This window comes from Gobio gobio, assembly GCF_949357685.1.
Source record: "Gobio gobio genome assembly, chromosome: 15".
Lineage (NCBI taxonomy): Eukaryota > Metazoa > Chordata > Actinopteri > Cypriniformes > Gobionidae > Gobio > Gobio gobio.
Genome location: NC_137108.1, coordinates 47,859,427 through 47,877,250, shown reverse-complemented (window position 1 = coordinate 47,877,250; position 17,824 = coordinate 47,859,427). Strand labels below are relative to the sequence as shown.

Here is a 17,824-nt window from a genome sequence, read left to right as displayed (position 1 = left end):
ACAGACGATAGATAGTCAGACGGACAGATGATAGATAGTCAGACGGACAGACAGACGATAGATAGTCAGATGGACAGACAGACGATAGTCAGACGGACAGATAGATAGTCAGACGGACAGATAGATAGTCAGACGGACAGACGATAGATAGTCAGACGGACAGATAGATAGTCAGACGGACAGTCGATAGATAGTCAGACGGACATATAGATAGTCAGACGGACATATAGATAGTCAGACGGACAGATAGATAGTCAGACGGACAGACAGACGATAGATAGTCAGACGGACAGACAGACAGACGGATGGATGGTTGGATGGACGGACGGATGGATAGTCAGACGGACAGATAGATAGTCAGACAGACATACAGACAGACAATAGATAGTCAGACGGACAGACAGATGGATGGTTGGATGGACGGACGGATGGATAGACAGATGGATTTTTATTTTTTTTATTTTAATTGATAATGAATATTTTTGTTTTAATTTATCAAAATGCAACAATAAAAAATGTCCATTCCTATATGTAATGCCTACATTTTTCACACTGAAATCCTGTATCTCTTGGAAATGTCACATTATGTACATAAAAAAAGCTTTTTCCCCCCATTTCGCATTACAAAAATATATATATATTTATGAAATGCTGTTCTTTTGAATCCTCTATTCATCTGAGAATCCTGAAAAATTATTGCAGTGTTCAAAAATATATACATTTTCAACATTGATAATAATCATAAATGTTTCTTGAGCAGCAAATCAGAGTGATTTCTGAAGGATCATGTGACACTGAAGACCGGAGTAATGATGATGAAATATGATCACAGAAATAAATTATGTTTTAAAACATATTCAAATAGAACACAGTTCTTTTAAATCATAATAATATTTTACAATATTACAGTTTTACTGAATTTTTGATCAAATAAAAGCAGCCTTGGTGAGCATGTATTAAATATTTTTAAAATCTTACAAACATTCATATTTAATGTAGACTTTTAGACTTAAATCTTATCTTAAAATCCCCAGATATTTATCCTGCATACAGCATAACATAATTTCCTAAAACAAAACACAACCAGCTACAGTCATTCAGAAATAGGACTTTATTTGGATTTGATCTGTGATAACTCTTTGGGTTGAAATCTATATTCTTCTTTATAGACACGTATACAAACTTATATGGAGTGTAAACATGCAAAAGAGAGATTCCGGGTGTTCGGGAAGACGTATGCATCTTGGATGTTGGGGATGAAAAAGTTGAGGAATTCTGGACACAGTTCTTTCTCTGCAGGCCGCAGTGTGACCTGTGCATGCCGCAGTGGACCTTTGCTTCATTTATCAGTGGTCTCATAGAGACTGATTCATTACCTCAAAGCAGAATCAGTGTGTGATTGATGTTTAGATGGGGAGGCGTGTTCAAAGGTCTTCGTCAATATGAGAAGCACATCTGGGAGTGAAAGTCAACCCGGCTGATCTCTTGCTGCGATGTCTTCCTCTTCTTTACTAAACACTGAACTTTTGTGAGTTAAACACCAAAGTAGCATGACCAGGCGCATACTAAAGAATGCTTTGCCTCAGGAACAATTAGTCATTTGCACTGAAAAAAATGAGTCTAATGTGCAACCAACCATGATTTATCATCACAGTAATCAAAGTAACATCAATAATTACTAAACATGGGAATGAAATTGAGCAATTTACATGTTTTAGTTCTCAGTGAAAGACCGTAAGAAGCTAAATAATGGCCGTTCCAAACCCTAGTGAGCTGCTTACCTAGAGATTGACGGTTTTTCAATGTCTGATTCTTAAAATCAGTGCATTTGGTCCTCCTTAATAATGAATATTTGGAGCTACCTTGCTGTTTAGTATGGAAGCTTGTTTCTGCCACAGAATAAAAAAACTTTCAGACTTTTTTTTATCTCAGAATTGCGAGATTTAAACTCACAATTGCAAAAAAGTCGGAATTTCCGCGTTATAAAGTCAGAATTGAAAGTTTATATCTCGTAATTATGACTTTACAACACAAAATATGTTATGTTGTAAATATCCAAGCCTGATCAAGTCTAAGTCTCCATAAAATATGAATGTTTGCAAGATTATATCTATACAGAATAAAGTAGCTTACCAAGGCTGCATTTATTTGATCACAAATAGAGTAAAACAGCAATATTGTAATTTATTTCTGTGATCAAAACTGAATTTTTAAGCAGCATTACTCCAGTTTGCGAGATGTAAACTCACAGTTGTGAGATGAAAAGTCGCAATTATCTTTTAAAATGTTTTATTTTGATGCGGAAACAAGCTTCCAAAGTTTAGAGCAAAGAGACAAAGGGCTCTATTTTAATGGTATGAGCGCACGGTCTGAAGCTCATGGCGCTGGTGCACTAAGAGCGTGTCTGAATCCACTTTTGCTAGTTTAACGATGGAAAAAGAACGGTCTGCTCGCCAGGCGCATGGTCCAAAAGGGTTGTACCTAGTCTCTTAATGAGTCATGGGTGTGTGGGAGTCTCATCTCCCATTCCCTTTAAAAGCTAGTTGCGCTTGCACTATGGCAGATTTGCTATTTACATGGAGGAATTTGAGACTGGAAAGACTGAACGCTTCTCCTGAGAGGAATCCTTTTATTTTAATATTTAAAAATGTGTGTGTGCTGCTGCGTCCCTGTGTGTGTAATAAGCAGAGTGTACGCACATTGTGCACCGCCTACAGGCGCATATTACTAACGTGCCCTTTAAATAACACAAAAAATACTGTGCTATTGACTTTAGAGCAGGTTTGTGTTGGTCAATGAATGGTGCAGTTGTTTTCAGTTCCTCAAAATAGCAACGGGTCAACAATGCTCCTGAACACACCTCGTTTTCAGAGCCAGAACAGATGCGCCAGTGCATTTGCTACTTAAAGTCCCTGTAAAGGCAATTCTGAGATTTGTTTCTAAATACATTATAAATGTTAGAAATGTATTGCTGAAACACATTAAAAAGACTGTGAACTATGTAGTACTGAATTCAGAAGTTAGACCGTTAAACAGTTTTTCACCGTTGCTGTGTTTAGGATTTTCTGGGTGGGGCTAAAATGGTGGCTCGATGACGCACTGGAGCCACTGAGCATATGGCCCCTACACTATCATAACGGTTAATAACGTACTGGAGCCAACGAGCCTGGCTCCTCCCCTAACACGATCATAACTAGAGCACATTCACATCAGTTTGCCCACTCGATCGCGAGTTACTGTCAGTACTGTTAGTTACTACAGCCTACAACTTACAAAACAGCTTACAAAACAAAAACGATGATCAAGAAGAGGTGGATTAATTTTGTGAACAGCCACCTTGATGGAGAGCTGAGGATCACAACCAACACCTGCCTCTGCAGTGACTTTACACAGGATAGTTTTACAAACTTTCACCGGAGACAACTGGGATTCACTGATAATCCCCTGCAGAATGGGGCCGGACCGACTATCCCCCGCCCCGGGCCTTCATCGTCCCGTCCCGCCGACATCTGGTGCGTCGTGATCATAGACGGTCGTGATCAGTACATGAGTGTTGTCTTGTGTGCTACGGCAGCTTACCCGCGAGTGGGCGTGGTTTCGGCGCCGACAGCGGACACACCCCCAGCATTTGAGAGCAGAGAATGTTTTTGTTTTAAGTTTTTGATAAGCTATTTTATGTAGTTGCTGGATTTTTTTATGATTCAAATTTGGCTGGGTGGTTAATAACACATTTATCTGTGGTGTGAGAAACTCAGAACACATGTTTAGTTTTGACTTTACTGGGACTTTAAACAACATGGCGCTGGACGTCTGAAACTAGCAAATAACACTTGCGCCGGGTGTATGATAGGGCCCAATGCTTTGTAAAAGTTTGGGCAAAAATCTATTTACTTGGGATGAGAATACTGGAAAAATGTTATCTAATCTAAATATATAAATATATTGTGTTCCGTTACTAAAAAATGCCATTTCTCCCATTATTTACTAACTCATTAGCTTAGCAACATGTTAATGTCAAACTCATCAGCTCGATAGGGTTTGGAACATATCGTACATCAGTATCAGCACATTTCTTTGGCACAAGTTAATGAAACTCAAAATCAGGTTGTTTTCAAGGCCCTGCTTATTTATTTGCATACACTCAGACAGTGTTAAAAATACGTCTCATAACAGTATATATAGCTCTCGCTCCGTCTCTCTTTCTCCAAATCAGTGCATTAATATCCCCACAGGGGTGCTCTGCTCTGTGTGTTTGCTCCAACGCCTGCGTTTAAGGAAAAAAGGCAACACAGAAACTAAACTGGGACAGTTGGGAAATGAGGTACACATGGTTCATTTAACACTCATGCATTGGGTTTCCCAGCCCCAGAGAAAAGCTTAGTGGTTTTCAATGTAAAGTTATTCATCAGATGACATGTTCTTTAAGTTACGCTCAACAAATAATTCTGTCTGAACTGAAGTAACAGGACGGACTCATGTCTTTCTATATACAGAGAACAAGAGACGATCGCCCCTATACCCTTATACAGTGCACTAAAAGATCAGAAACAGTGGACACTATTGAGTGCACTCATTCAACCCCACAATGCACGGCAATACTAAGTGTACAACCAATATACACTTAACGGCCAGAGATGCAATGCAAAAGAGTCACCAGAAGTTAGCGTCCATAGCTAAATTCGTTCACTTGTTTTCATTCATTCCTTCAAGTCCTTCAACTAAGGTATGGAATAGTGAATGAGGGTATAAGAGGACGATTTCGGACATAGCCACAGTGTAGGTCGTGACAAGAAGTTTCGGTGTGTGACTGACACAATGTAACATGAATGTTCTCATACTGGCTGTGAAAAGCAAAACAAATCTCTTAAATACAAATGTCTCACATAAAATAAATACAGCATAGTTTTCCGTATTAGAACACGGCTCCAAAACGTCTCGGTAATCAAACAGTAGACTCTTTAGGACCCTCCTGGGCTGCGTTCTTACAACCGTAGAGCCACTTTATGACACGTGCATTTCTCTCAATAATTGAGACACCTGTAGGGATCTGCTCGGCCAGTTCCTCCTGGAAAAGCCCCTCCCCGGAGTGTCGGGAAAACTCGCTGGGCTCCGAGCCGCCTCCGACGCTCCTCAGCAGCAGCGAGAGCGTGTCGATAGAACTGGCCCCTTTTAGAAAGTTCTCCGGTCCGAGCCTCTCCACCATATCCAAGTCCAATCCACAGTAGTTGAAGAAGCGCTCCTGGTCAGACATGGCTACCGAGCAACGTAAACGCAATTCGGACTTGGAGCGTTTCAAATCAGCCCGCATCCGAGGGGCGACGGGCTTCCACGGATCCATGTCGTTATTGTTGGAGTTCCCCGTGCTGTTTCGTAAGCTGTTTATCATGCTGTTCTTCTCCTGAAATCCAGTGTTGTTGTTTTGTGTCTCCGGCGTTGAGTGCTCTCGTTCAGATTTGCTCGATCGCCTGGTCTCGTTTCCACCGTCCACAGTGTCTTTGTCATTGGACCAGGACATTCGCGAATCCCCATCTCGAGAGGAAGACGCCTTCTCCTCATTAATCACCATTTTTTGAGCCTCGTTCCTACTGTTCTTTTCACGCATGGATCCCTGGAAGAGCCGTCGCACGAAACTGTAGCCCTTAACCTCCATGTTGGTGTTGTTTTCGCCTCCACTGCCGGGACTCTTGCACTCTTTCTTCTGTCTGTAAATGACCAGGGAGTCTGGACGTAACATGCGCTTGCCGTTGCTCCTGCGCATTATTGGCGCACTACGTGGGGCGACTAATGGAGCAATGGTTGGAGTTCTTGGAGAAGGTACGGGAGGCTTGTTTGCATTGTTGCGATTGTTGGTTTCCACATCGGTTTCATTCTGACAATTCTCTTTCCTGGAGTCATCCTCATTTTCATCCCTCGATAACTGTGGTGCAGAGAAAGGCGCCATTTGATTTCGAGGTGGGAGGACGGGTGTTGAAGGAGTGGACACTGTGAAGTTTCGACGGGGCACCGGTGGAGGGGTTGCACAGGGCACTAACACAGGCTCCTGTTTGGTGTTTATGACCTGTTGACTCTTGACGTACTTCGCCTTGTCTGCTTCCAGTCGCTCTACAGCACTAATGGAGCGACCCCTACTTCCGGCATCCATCTGCCTGCGAAGGTAATCGGGCCCCTTGTTTAGGAGCCGGAGCGGAGAAGGTGAACCAACGGGAGTTAAGGGCTTCATTTTAGAGTTCTGGAAAAATGCATCCAAACAGAAAGGACAAAGCAGTCGCTTTGCCCTACAAAGAGAAGGAAGCCTTCTGGGAAACTACCGTTTCAATGCTTCTTCAAAATCTGACGTTTCTCAGAATAGTAGCAGGATTTTGATCCATTTATAGGACCCCTATGAATGCAGATTTTTAGGCATTTCAAGAATCTGAGGGATTTAAGCGACAGAGTTGGCTGTTTGGCTTCGCTATAATTAGTCTCTTTACTGGGCGCTTTTGGAAAAGGGACAAATCTCCATGCAGGATTTACACAAACGGGCAGGGCATGGGGAAATCCTTTTTCTGCAATCCAAAATCTCAAATCCCAAATGAGATGTTCCCTTCACCACAGAGTATCAGAAATAGCTGCCAGTCTTCGTTTCCCCCCCTTGTTTCGTCCTTTTTAACTTCCTCTCTTCTGTTGATCTTTTCAGAGAAGGTCGTCTTGGGGGAAGAGAGCTAATGAGCTTGATTATTTGCTTTTTGATAGCCGTCTAAGGTCTTTGGGTTGGGCTCCTATTGTCCTGCGATGTTACGGTTGGGTTGACCTATACAGCTGGTACCGGGGCACTTCAGAGATTGATAGACGGAGGTCCTGTGCTTCTCCCTCTATACCTGGAGCCCTGTGAAAACAAAAACGGTAGAGACACAGTTTAGTCTTTTTAGCATTTCTCAAGGGAGATCTGATCCCCCGAGGCGTGGGCCATATGGCAGTATGGATAGAAGTCCCAGTAGCTTTTTGAGATCCGATGCAGTTGGCAGAAATGCATGTCTGGGGCCAAAGGCAGTGCCATTAGCTCATGCATGGACTGAGTTGACTTCCCAATGCTTGAACTAGTCCTAAATAACCGTTCACTCGTACAAATGTGCTGCCAGCACAAATTTTGCGCATTTAGCTCTAAATGAATATGCATAATACATGACACTGACATTATAATTTTGCTAGTGGAATTTTACCCATTTACCCTCAGATGCATTTAGAAACACTATTAATGGAAACCGTGACCATGTGCATACAGACTTCAGAGGTAATGGCCTTCACCATCAGCATTAGCTTAACCCACATGCCACATTTGCATTCCTTGAGGGCTTTGCTAAATAATGCATGACTGTGTCCATATTTCAGAGACCCCAAAATCAGCTTAAAAACATTTCATTTAAAGACGTAGTGGGGCCATTTACTGCATTTAATTTTGAACACACTGCAGTGGCTTTTACATCTCTTAAAAACTCTGCATTCCTGCTTACTAATAGAACAGCAGAATATGATTGCAAAGCAAGAATTCTAGCTTAAAACTATTTTGACTGCATGGTTGGTTTTGAAAGGGAAGACATGATGCATCAAAGCGCTATTTTTGTACCCCCTTGCAGGAAAAAAAAAAACAGCATTTTCAAGTGAACGTGGCCTAATAAATGGGGAATTACTGGAGAACTCTCTTTGTGTTTGCCAGTTTCACTATGATGAACAGTCATTTACTGCAACTAAAAACAGGTGTGCGCGAACTCTATCTTTTTCAGACTTAGTGGGGAAAAAAGGAAATCCACTACAAAGACAAAAATCTGAAGTAGAAAAAAAGTCCCTAAGATAAAAGAGACCTCATGCACTCAAGATGACTTTCTACCGTATAAATATAGCACCTCTCATGTACCTCGAACACCCCCCATCTGTAGCCCTTCACCATAAATCCAGTCAAAAGGGGAACTGCAAAATTTTCCAGATGTCAGTCAGTCCGGGAAAAGCAGCCATTGTTTGGGGAAGTTCCGGGAAAGAATTCTGAACAGGTGTTGAGCGTGAGATGGATCTGGAGTTAGGGACTTTCAGAAAGTGGCGAGCAACAGGGGGTCGAAACTCAAAAAACGCCACTTGTTTAGTCAGTTGGGCTGAGCAATACAGCTAAAACAGCCTCAATATCTTTCACCCTTTTGATTTTATGATATTCAAATATATATTTGCTCTGAAATGGCTTAAAACTGATTTTATTAGATGAACCATCAGTCAAATAGACTCAAAATGTTATGCAAAAATGTTAATTAATGCAAAAACGTCATCTAAACTAACTTTTCATTTATATCCAATGCATAATAATAAACAACAGTATTTACCATCCTATATTTTTCCTAAAACATTATAATACTTTAAAAAAAAGTCACAGACAGTGACAACCGTGAACATATATTTAAGTGTTAAGAACATATTAAAGTTTTGAATTTATTCAGTAAAACTGATATGTTTTAACCAATTCATGGAAATTAATTAAATGGACCCACTTTATATTAGGTGGCATTAACTACTATGTACTAACATTTAAATTAATCATTTGATACAATGCACTTATTGTGTACATGCATGTTTTTACATTGTATTTACATTTTTTAAATTATCTTCATGTAATTACATCTGTACTTACATTTATAATTACACTGCTGACACTTCCCTTACACCTACCCTTAAACTGACCCATACCACCACACCTGTCCCTAACTTTACCCGTATCCCACCTCAATTTCAGCAAGTGTTTTTCATTACAATATGAACACAATAAGTACACTATACTTATTTTTTGATGCAAGTACATAGTAGTTAAGGAGGCCACCTAATATAAAGTGGGACAAAATAAACTTACTAACTCTAATAGTTCTAGCTGAAATTTAAATGAGAGACGGTATTCACCTCCTGGGACCCAATAGACGTTTGTCCACTGTAGTGGACATTATATTTTAGTGAATTTCTGTTACAAAACAGAGAGAAGAGGAAACCAGCATGTTTATCAGGCATAACAAGTGAACTTATATATCAATATTCATATGAAATATTAGATATTATTATGAAAATGTTGCCAATTATTACTCCCATTATTACTTATTTTTTCATTACATGTTGCCCCAGGAACACACTAATATGCAAATTAGATACAGTGATACATTATGCAATATTGGGTTTTCCCATATATGTCATGTGTTTTTATTTTTTTAAACAACCGAGTCCTGCTGTCCACGTAGCATATATGAATAAAATATATTTTGTTCTCCATTTGTTTCTTATGCTCTAAACAATCTAACGACGTGAAAAAATACTAAATTCAAAACACTTTTTTTCTGGGTCTCAGGAGGTTAAAATATCTGTCCTAACCATAGACTGTAAAAAAAAAATATGGACTTAGTGTCCGTAAAGTAGGGTCGAGCTGGCCGTCGCCATCTTGTCAGCGCGTCACTCCCGGATAACAGAAAATGGGCAAAGAGGCGGGACGTGGGCGGAGCTGAGGTGACGTGATGACTAACAGACAGCAGATAAACGCAATCCACCTGTCACTCAAAGTGGCCACACCCTTAATTATGCAGAACTTTAAGGCTTTATATAATGTAAACGAATGAGTTATAAAAAAATTCACCCCCCTCACAGTCGTCAAAATTAGCCGTATAGACCAAAACCACAATTTGTACCAGACTGTAAACATGTTTTTTTCTGCTGTAAAGTTGGGCATTTTAACATGAGGCTCAATGAGATTCTGCTCCTTCTGGAGTCTGTCTCTAGTGACCAGTCGATGAATTGCAGTTTAAGTCACTTCCGTATTGGCTTCAAGAGAAACTGGGGGAGGTCCTAACTCATACTTACAGGTCAAAAGAGTGTGAGATACATTGTGAATATTAATCATCAGGATAACCCATCAGGTCAATGTAATCGAAACATGGTGCACAAACTGCGACACAGTAGTATGTTTCATAATTATCACACACTATTATTAGCCGAGTCTTCATCACTCTCCACTCAAGGCCATTATTGGCTTGTTAATGCATTACATCGGTAATATAGATCTTTCCAAACCAGCGTGACGGCTATTTGAGTGCTGGATCACAGTGTTTAGGGCAGAAATAGTGCTAATAATAGCCGAGCAGAGGCTTAAATTAAAACACGCTAACATCTCTGTGAGATTTACTGACTGATAGGATAAATCGCTTGGAAATTCTCCTTCAGGCACCAAACTTAGGGCCTAACAACTTTCCAAACAATCAAATAAATTAAAATGTAATTTATTATAACAAAACTTTGCAGACGTGTAATCGGTTCAGCGAGTCATCTGAGCTGATTCGGTGAAGAAATGAGAGGTCTGACTGATTCACACAGATGACTCAATCGGTTCATTAAAAAAGAATCACATCAATCAGCCTATTTGTTCATGAACTGGACATTCGAATCTCAAGCTCATACTCGCCTAAAACAGTGTGAGACGAACTGAAAATATGAAAATAGACTAAGCTGCATGAGTTTGAACATTTAAAGAAAAGTTTCTGATCTCCAGAAGGTCCAAACATTAGTTGCTTCACACGTTCACACCATCACCCAGAGCGTCTGCTCCTTTTCAATGGCCTCTATTACTCTCTAAAGAGGCAAATGAGTCACATGAACCTTCGTCTGTCCTCCTCTCTCTTTTGAGGGCTGAACTGCGCTGGTAATAGCAGCGGCTCGGCCCGCGATGGCTTGTAATTAACCCCTGCTAATCCAGCCTCAATGGCTTTCCTTGCATCTCAGTGAAGCTGGTGGGCAGGTCGTCTGCCTGCAGGGGTGGCGATAACAGCCGTCCAACAAGGTCAAAGAGAAACCAGATGTTTTCTGTCAAGCTGCATCTAAGCTATGATCTACTGAAGACTTCACGCAGAGTAGGAACACAACCATAAAAAGCCTCATTTCTACTTGAATATCCAGAAATGTGTGTTTGTTTGGTACAGTTTGGTGTAAACAGCTGTGTAGGGCAGCTTGATTATGGCAAAAAAAATTACATTTATTTTGGTCAATTTTGAAATCATGATTATTTAACCCGATTACTCAATGACTTTGGAAAATACATGCATTTACTGAACTTCTAAAAAATCGACTTTTCCTTCATATGAATATAACTAATAAACAAATAAAAAATTATTGTAAACAAAATCAAATATGATAAAATATATATTTTATATATATCATATAAATAAACACATTTATAAATTAAATATATAATACAAAATAAAATGTATATAATATTGATCTACACATTTAAATAATTTATTTTTATTTCACATTATTTAAGTCAACAATAATTGTTTATTTTTGTATTCTAATATAATATAAGAATATATTGTTAAATTCTAATTAGTGCTGTCAAATCGATTAATTGTGATTTAATAAAATAAAAATGTGTGTTTACATAATAAATGTGTGTATGGTGTATATTTGAATACACACATGCATGTATATATTTATGAAATATTTGCATGAATATAAAGTATATATTTATATAATTTATATGATATGTATAAATATATTTTTTTAAATCATAAATGTATACATGCATGCATGTGTGTTTATATATACATATTTATTATGAACAGTACTCACATTTATTATGTAAACACAAACTTTAATTTTGGATGCGATTAATCACGATTAATCGATTTGATAGCACTAATTCTAATCTCAATTATCTCAGTCAAAAGCTTAATTTAAAGAATAAAAATCGATGAATCACACATCCCTAGATTATGAACCATTATCCTTCTGTAATATTATCTAACATCATATTTCAGAAGTTTCAAATAGGAAAATTTAGGCCAGGATTTTTTTTTAAATTCATCTGAAAATGATTGGATAATGAAAAGTGTCTAACATTATATTATAATTATGAAGAGACACATTTTTTCCCATTATTTTCTTTGGAACAAATATATAAAAAAAAAAAAAAAAAAAAAAATATATATATATATATATATATATATATATATATATATATATATATATATATATATATATATATATATATATATATATATATATATATATATATATATATATATATATATATATATATATATTCTTCACTGTTTATGTAATATAATAAAAAATTAAATATTGAGATGTATTTTCAATTGGTTAGTATTTTTCCATTTTAATGTTAAAATTGCAGTAAAAATTGCCATTTTTATTATTGTTTTTTTAATATGTCTATATAGTTTTTACAAATTTTTGTTTCAGTTTTAGTTATTTTAGTACAACAATCTTTTTGTACATCAATTTAGTTATTTTAATACATCAAAAAAATAAGAATTTTAAGATTTTATTTAAAATTTTACTTCAAGTAACAAGAATTGTTTGTTTTAGTTAACTATAATGTTAATAATAATATAAATAATAATAATATGCAAAACAATTTGCGTTTTAATAAGACTTTTCTCTTGTCCAGCAGAAAATATTCAATGCAGGAACTGAAAATTGGTAAATTGGTCTGTATGAATTACATTTGAATGTTTTGGGAATAATGTAGTTCCAGACAGTAAAACGAGCCTCTGCTATGAGTTCAAATGGAAAGTTATTGCATCCAGTTGATAAAACTTTAAAGCTCGTAATCAAAAGCTTCCCCAAACGTGTCTGTCCCACCCAGTCTGAGCAGCCCAATTACACACAAACGTCCCGTGTTGGATATAAAACTACAAAAGGTTCAGGACGTCCATCACGGAGCAGATCCTGCATTATTTATCGCTGTAGACAATAGACCCCTCTGGCTCTGGAGATGAGAGGCTGGACTGAATGCCGTGGCTCATTAGTAAGAAAAACAGGGCGAAAGAAAACACATGACAATAAAACTCAACAGACACAAACACTCTTAACAACACAAAGGCAGAGCTAGCATATATCTCCTCACCATAGACAGCACTTGAGTGCCATTATGTGGTTGATGTATGATGGGTGGGGTGATGGACTGGCATACGGGCCACAGGAGGGTCACAAGGGAGCTCTTTAAAACATAACAGACCCCCCTAAACCCTCTCCAAATGATGTGGTGGACACTTAACTGACCCTATTGTCATTCAAATGTGGACAATGTGAGTCGGTGGATGGCCGGAGACTATCATGGGCTTGTCAAATGATCACTGTTTACACCTGGCATTAACACCCGTCTCGGCTGATCCGATCACAATTGCTCCGCGATGAATGCAGGTGTAAATGGGCTCTGGAACGTCCTGTGATCCAATCACCCAAATTGTGTTATTTTAGTTGCAGGCCATAAGCGTAACTGAAAATAGAAGTTGATTCATCGCACAGCCCTAGATCATTCTAACATATTTCAAAAATTATTGGATAATGAAAATTGTGTAACATTATTAGATTATAATTATGAAGACATTTTTTTCATCATTTTCTTTGGAAGAAATATTAAAGTTTATTTTTATTCATTTTATTCCAAAGAGAGAAAAAAACACCACTGTTTATGTTTAATAAAAATATATATAAATATTGTAGTGTCATTGAAATACTATTATAGTTTTTTTATATAATTGGTTTGTATTTTTAATTTTAGTAAAAATTTTGTTTTTATAATGTTAATTATTTTTTTATTATATTTTAAAATATGATATTTCAGTATCTGTCTGTCTGTCTGTCTGTCTGTCTGTCTGTCTGTCTGTCTGTCTGTCTGTCTGTCTGTCTGTCTGTCTGTCTATCTATCTATCTATCTATCTATCTATCTATCTATCTATCTATCTATCTATCTATCTATCTATCTATCTATCTATCTATCTATCTATCTCTCTCTCTCTCTCTCTCTCTCTCTCTCTCTCTCTCTCTCTCTCTCTCTCTCTCTCTATATATATATCTATATATATATATATATATACTGTATGTGTGTGTGTACGTGTGTGTGTGTGTGTGTATATTATTATTTAAATTTTTTTTACACACAAAATGATATTACAAATATGTCTATTGTTTTTACTCATTTTTATTTCAGTTTTAGTCATTTTAGTACAGATAAAAAATAATAAATGTTCCTTTTGGTAACTAGCTGAAATAAAATAAGTTTAAATTTTTATTTTTAATTAAGTTTATTTTATTTCAAGTAACAACTCTTTTTTTTTTATGGTTTGTTTTAGTAGGTAGCCGAATATCATAAAGCGATCAGGAATATATTTAATCTCGAAAGCCATAGCCTATAATACTAATAATTTATTATTATTATTATTAATATTATTGGTCCTAAAAATGCTTAATTTCTTTTTGCACACAATATTTTATTTTTAAATTATTTTAAAATGATCATAAATTAAACTTGAGCACCTATACTTTTCAACTTTTCATAAATTAAACCATTCCCTACAAAGGTTTTATTATTGTAAAAATATTCCCATTAAATGTAAATCCATAGTTAAAATGCAAATGTATTCTAAAGGACAAAAGGTGGTTTATTGACCTATAAATTAACCATGGAGCTAAAACAGTGTCTTTGGTCTTTTAACTCAAAATGTCTGCCTGCGAATCCCCAAATCATTAACACGGAGCTGAGTAATGATTCAGAGCTCAATGTGAATGTGTGAATGAATTAAAGGTGTGTAGTTCTCAGGCTTATCGTCTATTTAGACACTCACACCTGGGGAAAATCTATTTAAGATAAACATTACTGTAAAAATACGTGTGTAGGAAAAACATGCTCCTGTTATCTGTGGTGCATTTGTTCAGCACGCCCACCTTCTACAGACGTTTCCGCCTTATCCGTCTTATCACATTTACTTGCTTTAATTAGTCGACTGTTAATGCAGCACTTTCCATCTCTCCTCATACTTGAGTCTCATTCAACAACCATAACAAGCCAAATGTAGGTTCTCATGATCATTTACCACTCTCACTTTGACTCTTAGATTTAAACAATGTTTTGCTACTGCAAATTTAAGGCTGCTTTATGTGAAATATATGCAAAAAAATGCAATATCATGACATGAATGCAGTTTAAAGGAGGCAAAACACAGAGTTTCTGCCAGTCTCATGTCAATCTTGAGTACCTAGAGTAGTTTTGAATCCTTCATATCTCCGAGTATCTTTAGTTTTATAAAAGATTTATAAAAGACAGATACGCTGTACCAATTCTTTCCGAAAACAGCCAAACTCGTGGAGGCGTGCAGTGGCCGGAGCTAAAGAGACACAAGCACACACACACACACACACACACAATACATCATGGCATTATCCTTGAATAACTTTCGATTCACTATACGTTGGTGTTGTACACATTATATGCACTTACGTGCCGATTGCCAACAAAACACACACATTTGATGCAGTTTCCTGCGGTTTCCACTCATGACCGGGAACAAACAAACACACTTGCAGAACTCTGGAAAAACAAACTGCATCCACTGTTTCCTTAACGCTGGGTTATTTGGGAGAAGCTGAACAAGGTTATCTTTCCCTCACACCAAAAACACACTACTTTAGAGACATTGTTGATTTTGTGGTCTAAAAACAAAATGGCAGCGCAGCCGACGGCTCCCCTAACCCGAACGAAACTCGTTGATGGACGCACTTTTTTAAAATAAAGTCCAGCAAGATAAAGTCATTTTATGCAAACCATAAACCGTTATCTACAGATCAAGTATAATAACAGGAACATTGAATCAAATTGGAGAGAGTTTCATCGTGTTGACTGCCGTAACCGAGTGTGACACAGTTTGAAAGCTGAATGGAGACTGACTGACAGGCACAGCGGAGAGAAGCATTAACCTGAACTTGAATTTAATTACTTAAATATTTATCGGTACCTCACAACAAGGTTATAATCGTTAACAAAAACGAACGAAAAAAACTAGGTGGGAAAAAACATTGTCGTTAACCGAAATAAAAATAAAAACGAGGCATTACAAAAAAAACGATAACTAACCAAAACTGAAATGTGTGTTTGGCAAAACTAACTAAAATAAAATGAAATTATAGATTAAATGTCCTTAGTTTTGGTCTTTGTCAATGTCTTTCATAGAGCAAATAACGTTCAGCTGCATTTCCTTTCCCTGCGTCTCTCACTCACGCGTTGGTGAGACAGTTTACATATTTGTGCCCATATGTACATTTCTGGTTTTATTTTTTAATGAATATTTTCTCAAATTGTATGATGTTTTTGTTGAGTTATTATTACACAATACTTTTTCTGACCTTTCTGAATCTTACCCCTGACAAATAACCCAAAAGACTAAAACTAACACTAAAACTAATAAAAACTATAAACTAAAACTAAGCATTTTCAAAAAATACAAAATAAACAAAACTAGCAAACCCACTTTAAAAACGAATCAAAACTAAACTGGATTTGAAAACAAAAAGTCAAAAAGAAATAAAAATAAAAACTAATGAAAAATGCAAAACTATAATAACCTTGCCTCACATTAAACTATGAAATGGTTTCAGAACACTTAATATAGTGTACGAAGCGTTGATGATGCTTTATAATGTTTTTGTGCCTTTTGTGGGGCACTGGGGCTTAACAAATACACAGAATAGTATACGCACAGGATCGGATTTGGACCGGTCCTGTCTGACCGATACCCGGTCCAGCAAATAATGGCGGTATCAGAGCTGATACCGATACTGAGTTTCGGATCGCACATCCCTATTTTATATTTAGTTTTCTCTCCCCTGCTGTACCGAACCGCGACTTCAAAACCGAGGTACATATCTAACAATCAGTTTTGTGTACCGTTACACCCCTATTATACTGTATAAAATCTCATTTATTTATTAAAATTTCTTCATACTTTTTTTCCATATAGATATCAGCATCTGCACCAAATTGCATAGTTTTGCACAATTTAGGCCTCTGAATTAAAACCGAGGTGCTTTCCCTCCATATTCTCACTATGAGCCAAAATCAGATACATAAAACATATGCAAACCTTTTCTGTTTACATTTTTAAGGTTTAATAAACCGTTCCAATCCATTCTAACTATATCAGGCATTACAGGGTTAAGATTCTGTGTACAGGCGCTAACGCATCACATCAGTGGACTTTACCCTGCTTTTCCATTAGTTACGTCATAAACAGCTTTGGGTCTGTTTTTTAATGCCACACAGGCCTGATAAAGGCGCTATAAATTCCCCCAGTGTAAAACAAAAAACTCCTCTGAGTCTTCAATAGATGCATGAGACCTGGACTCCATCCATGGCTCAGAGCCGGAAAGTTAAGGCAGGAAGTGAAGGAGTTGCTAAAGGTTGAGCATGTCTATTATAGCCCAGGGAAAAACACAAAGAGGCATGGAAACGTCTTGCCTTTCCTGAGAGAAAAGTGCAATGAAAGGAAAGGCGAGGTTAATGCGGCTGCACGATATTGAAATTAAAGAGACTGCGATATTCTGTTCTTCTGAGATATATATTGCGATATGTAAAAGGACAGTTCACCGGATGACTTGAATAGCTCTGAATGGAAATAATAGAACATTCTTGAATGATTTTGTTCGGGAGTGCATCTGCGTAGAACATAATTTTCATAATAAGATCCAAAAAAGAAGACGTTTCTCCAGCAACAAAATACTTAATGAATGCTTTGGGGAAAAATGTGGCTGTTCATACTTGGGTTTACTCTTTGCAAGAACCAACTCAAACCCGAGTTTTTAATTTTTAATTTTAAACTCTTTCCATTTGAGTTTTCATAGGTCACAGTTTTTAACCAGTTCAGTATGACTGAACAGTAATTATTAGGATTTGACTGTATATTAAATAAGAGATATATTGTAATGCTACTGTACTATAAAATAAAAAATTTATTAATATTTTTTTATTTTACTGTAAAAT

The 17,824-nt window shown here is 37.0% G+C and overlaps 1 protein-coding gene across 1 annotated transcript in view; it reads right to left on the bottom strand.

Annotated features, from left to right (window-relative positions):
- Window positions 1–1,098: 1,098 nt before the first annotated feature.
- The window catches only part of fam110d (family with sequence similarity 110 member D), a 30,257-nt gene continuing 13,531 nt past the window's right edge, over window positions 1,099–17,824 (bottom strand). Inside the window, exon 2 of the mRNA XM_079837791.1 lies at window positions 1,099–6,865. Coding sequence (XP_079693917.1) covers window positions 4,943–6,220 — 1,278 coding nt within the window. The 5' untranslated portion in view covers window positions 6,221–6,865 and the 3' untranslated portion in view covers window positions 1,099–4,942. The remainder of the gene's footprint in view (window positions 6,866–17,824) is intronic.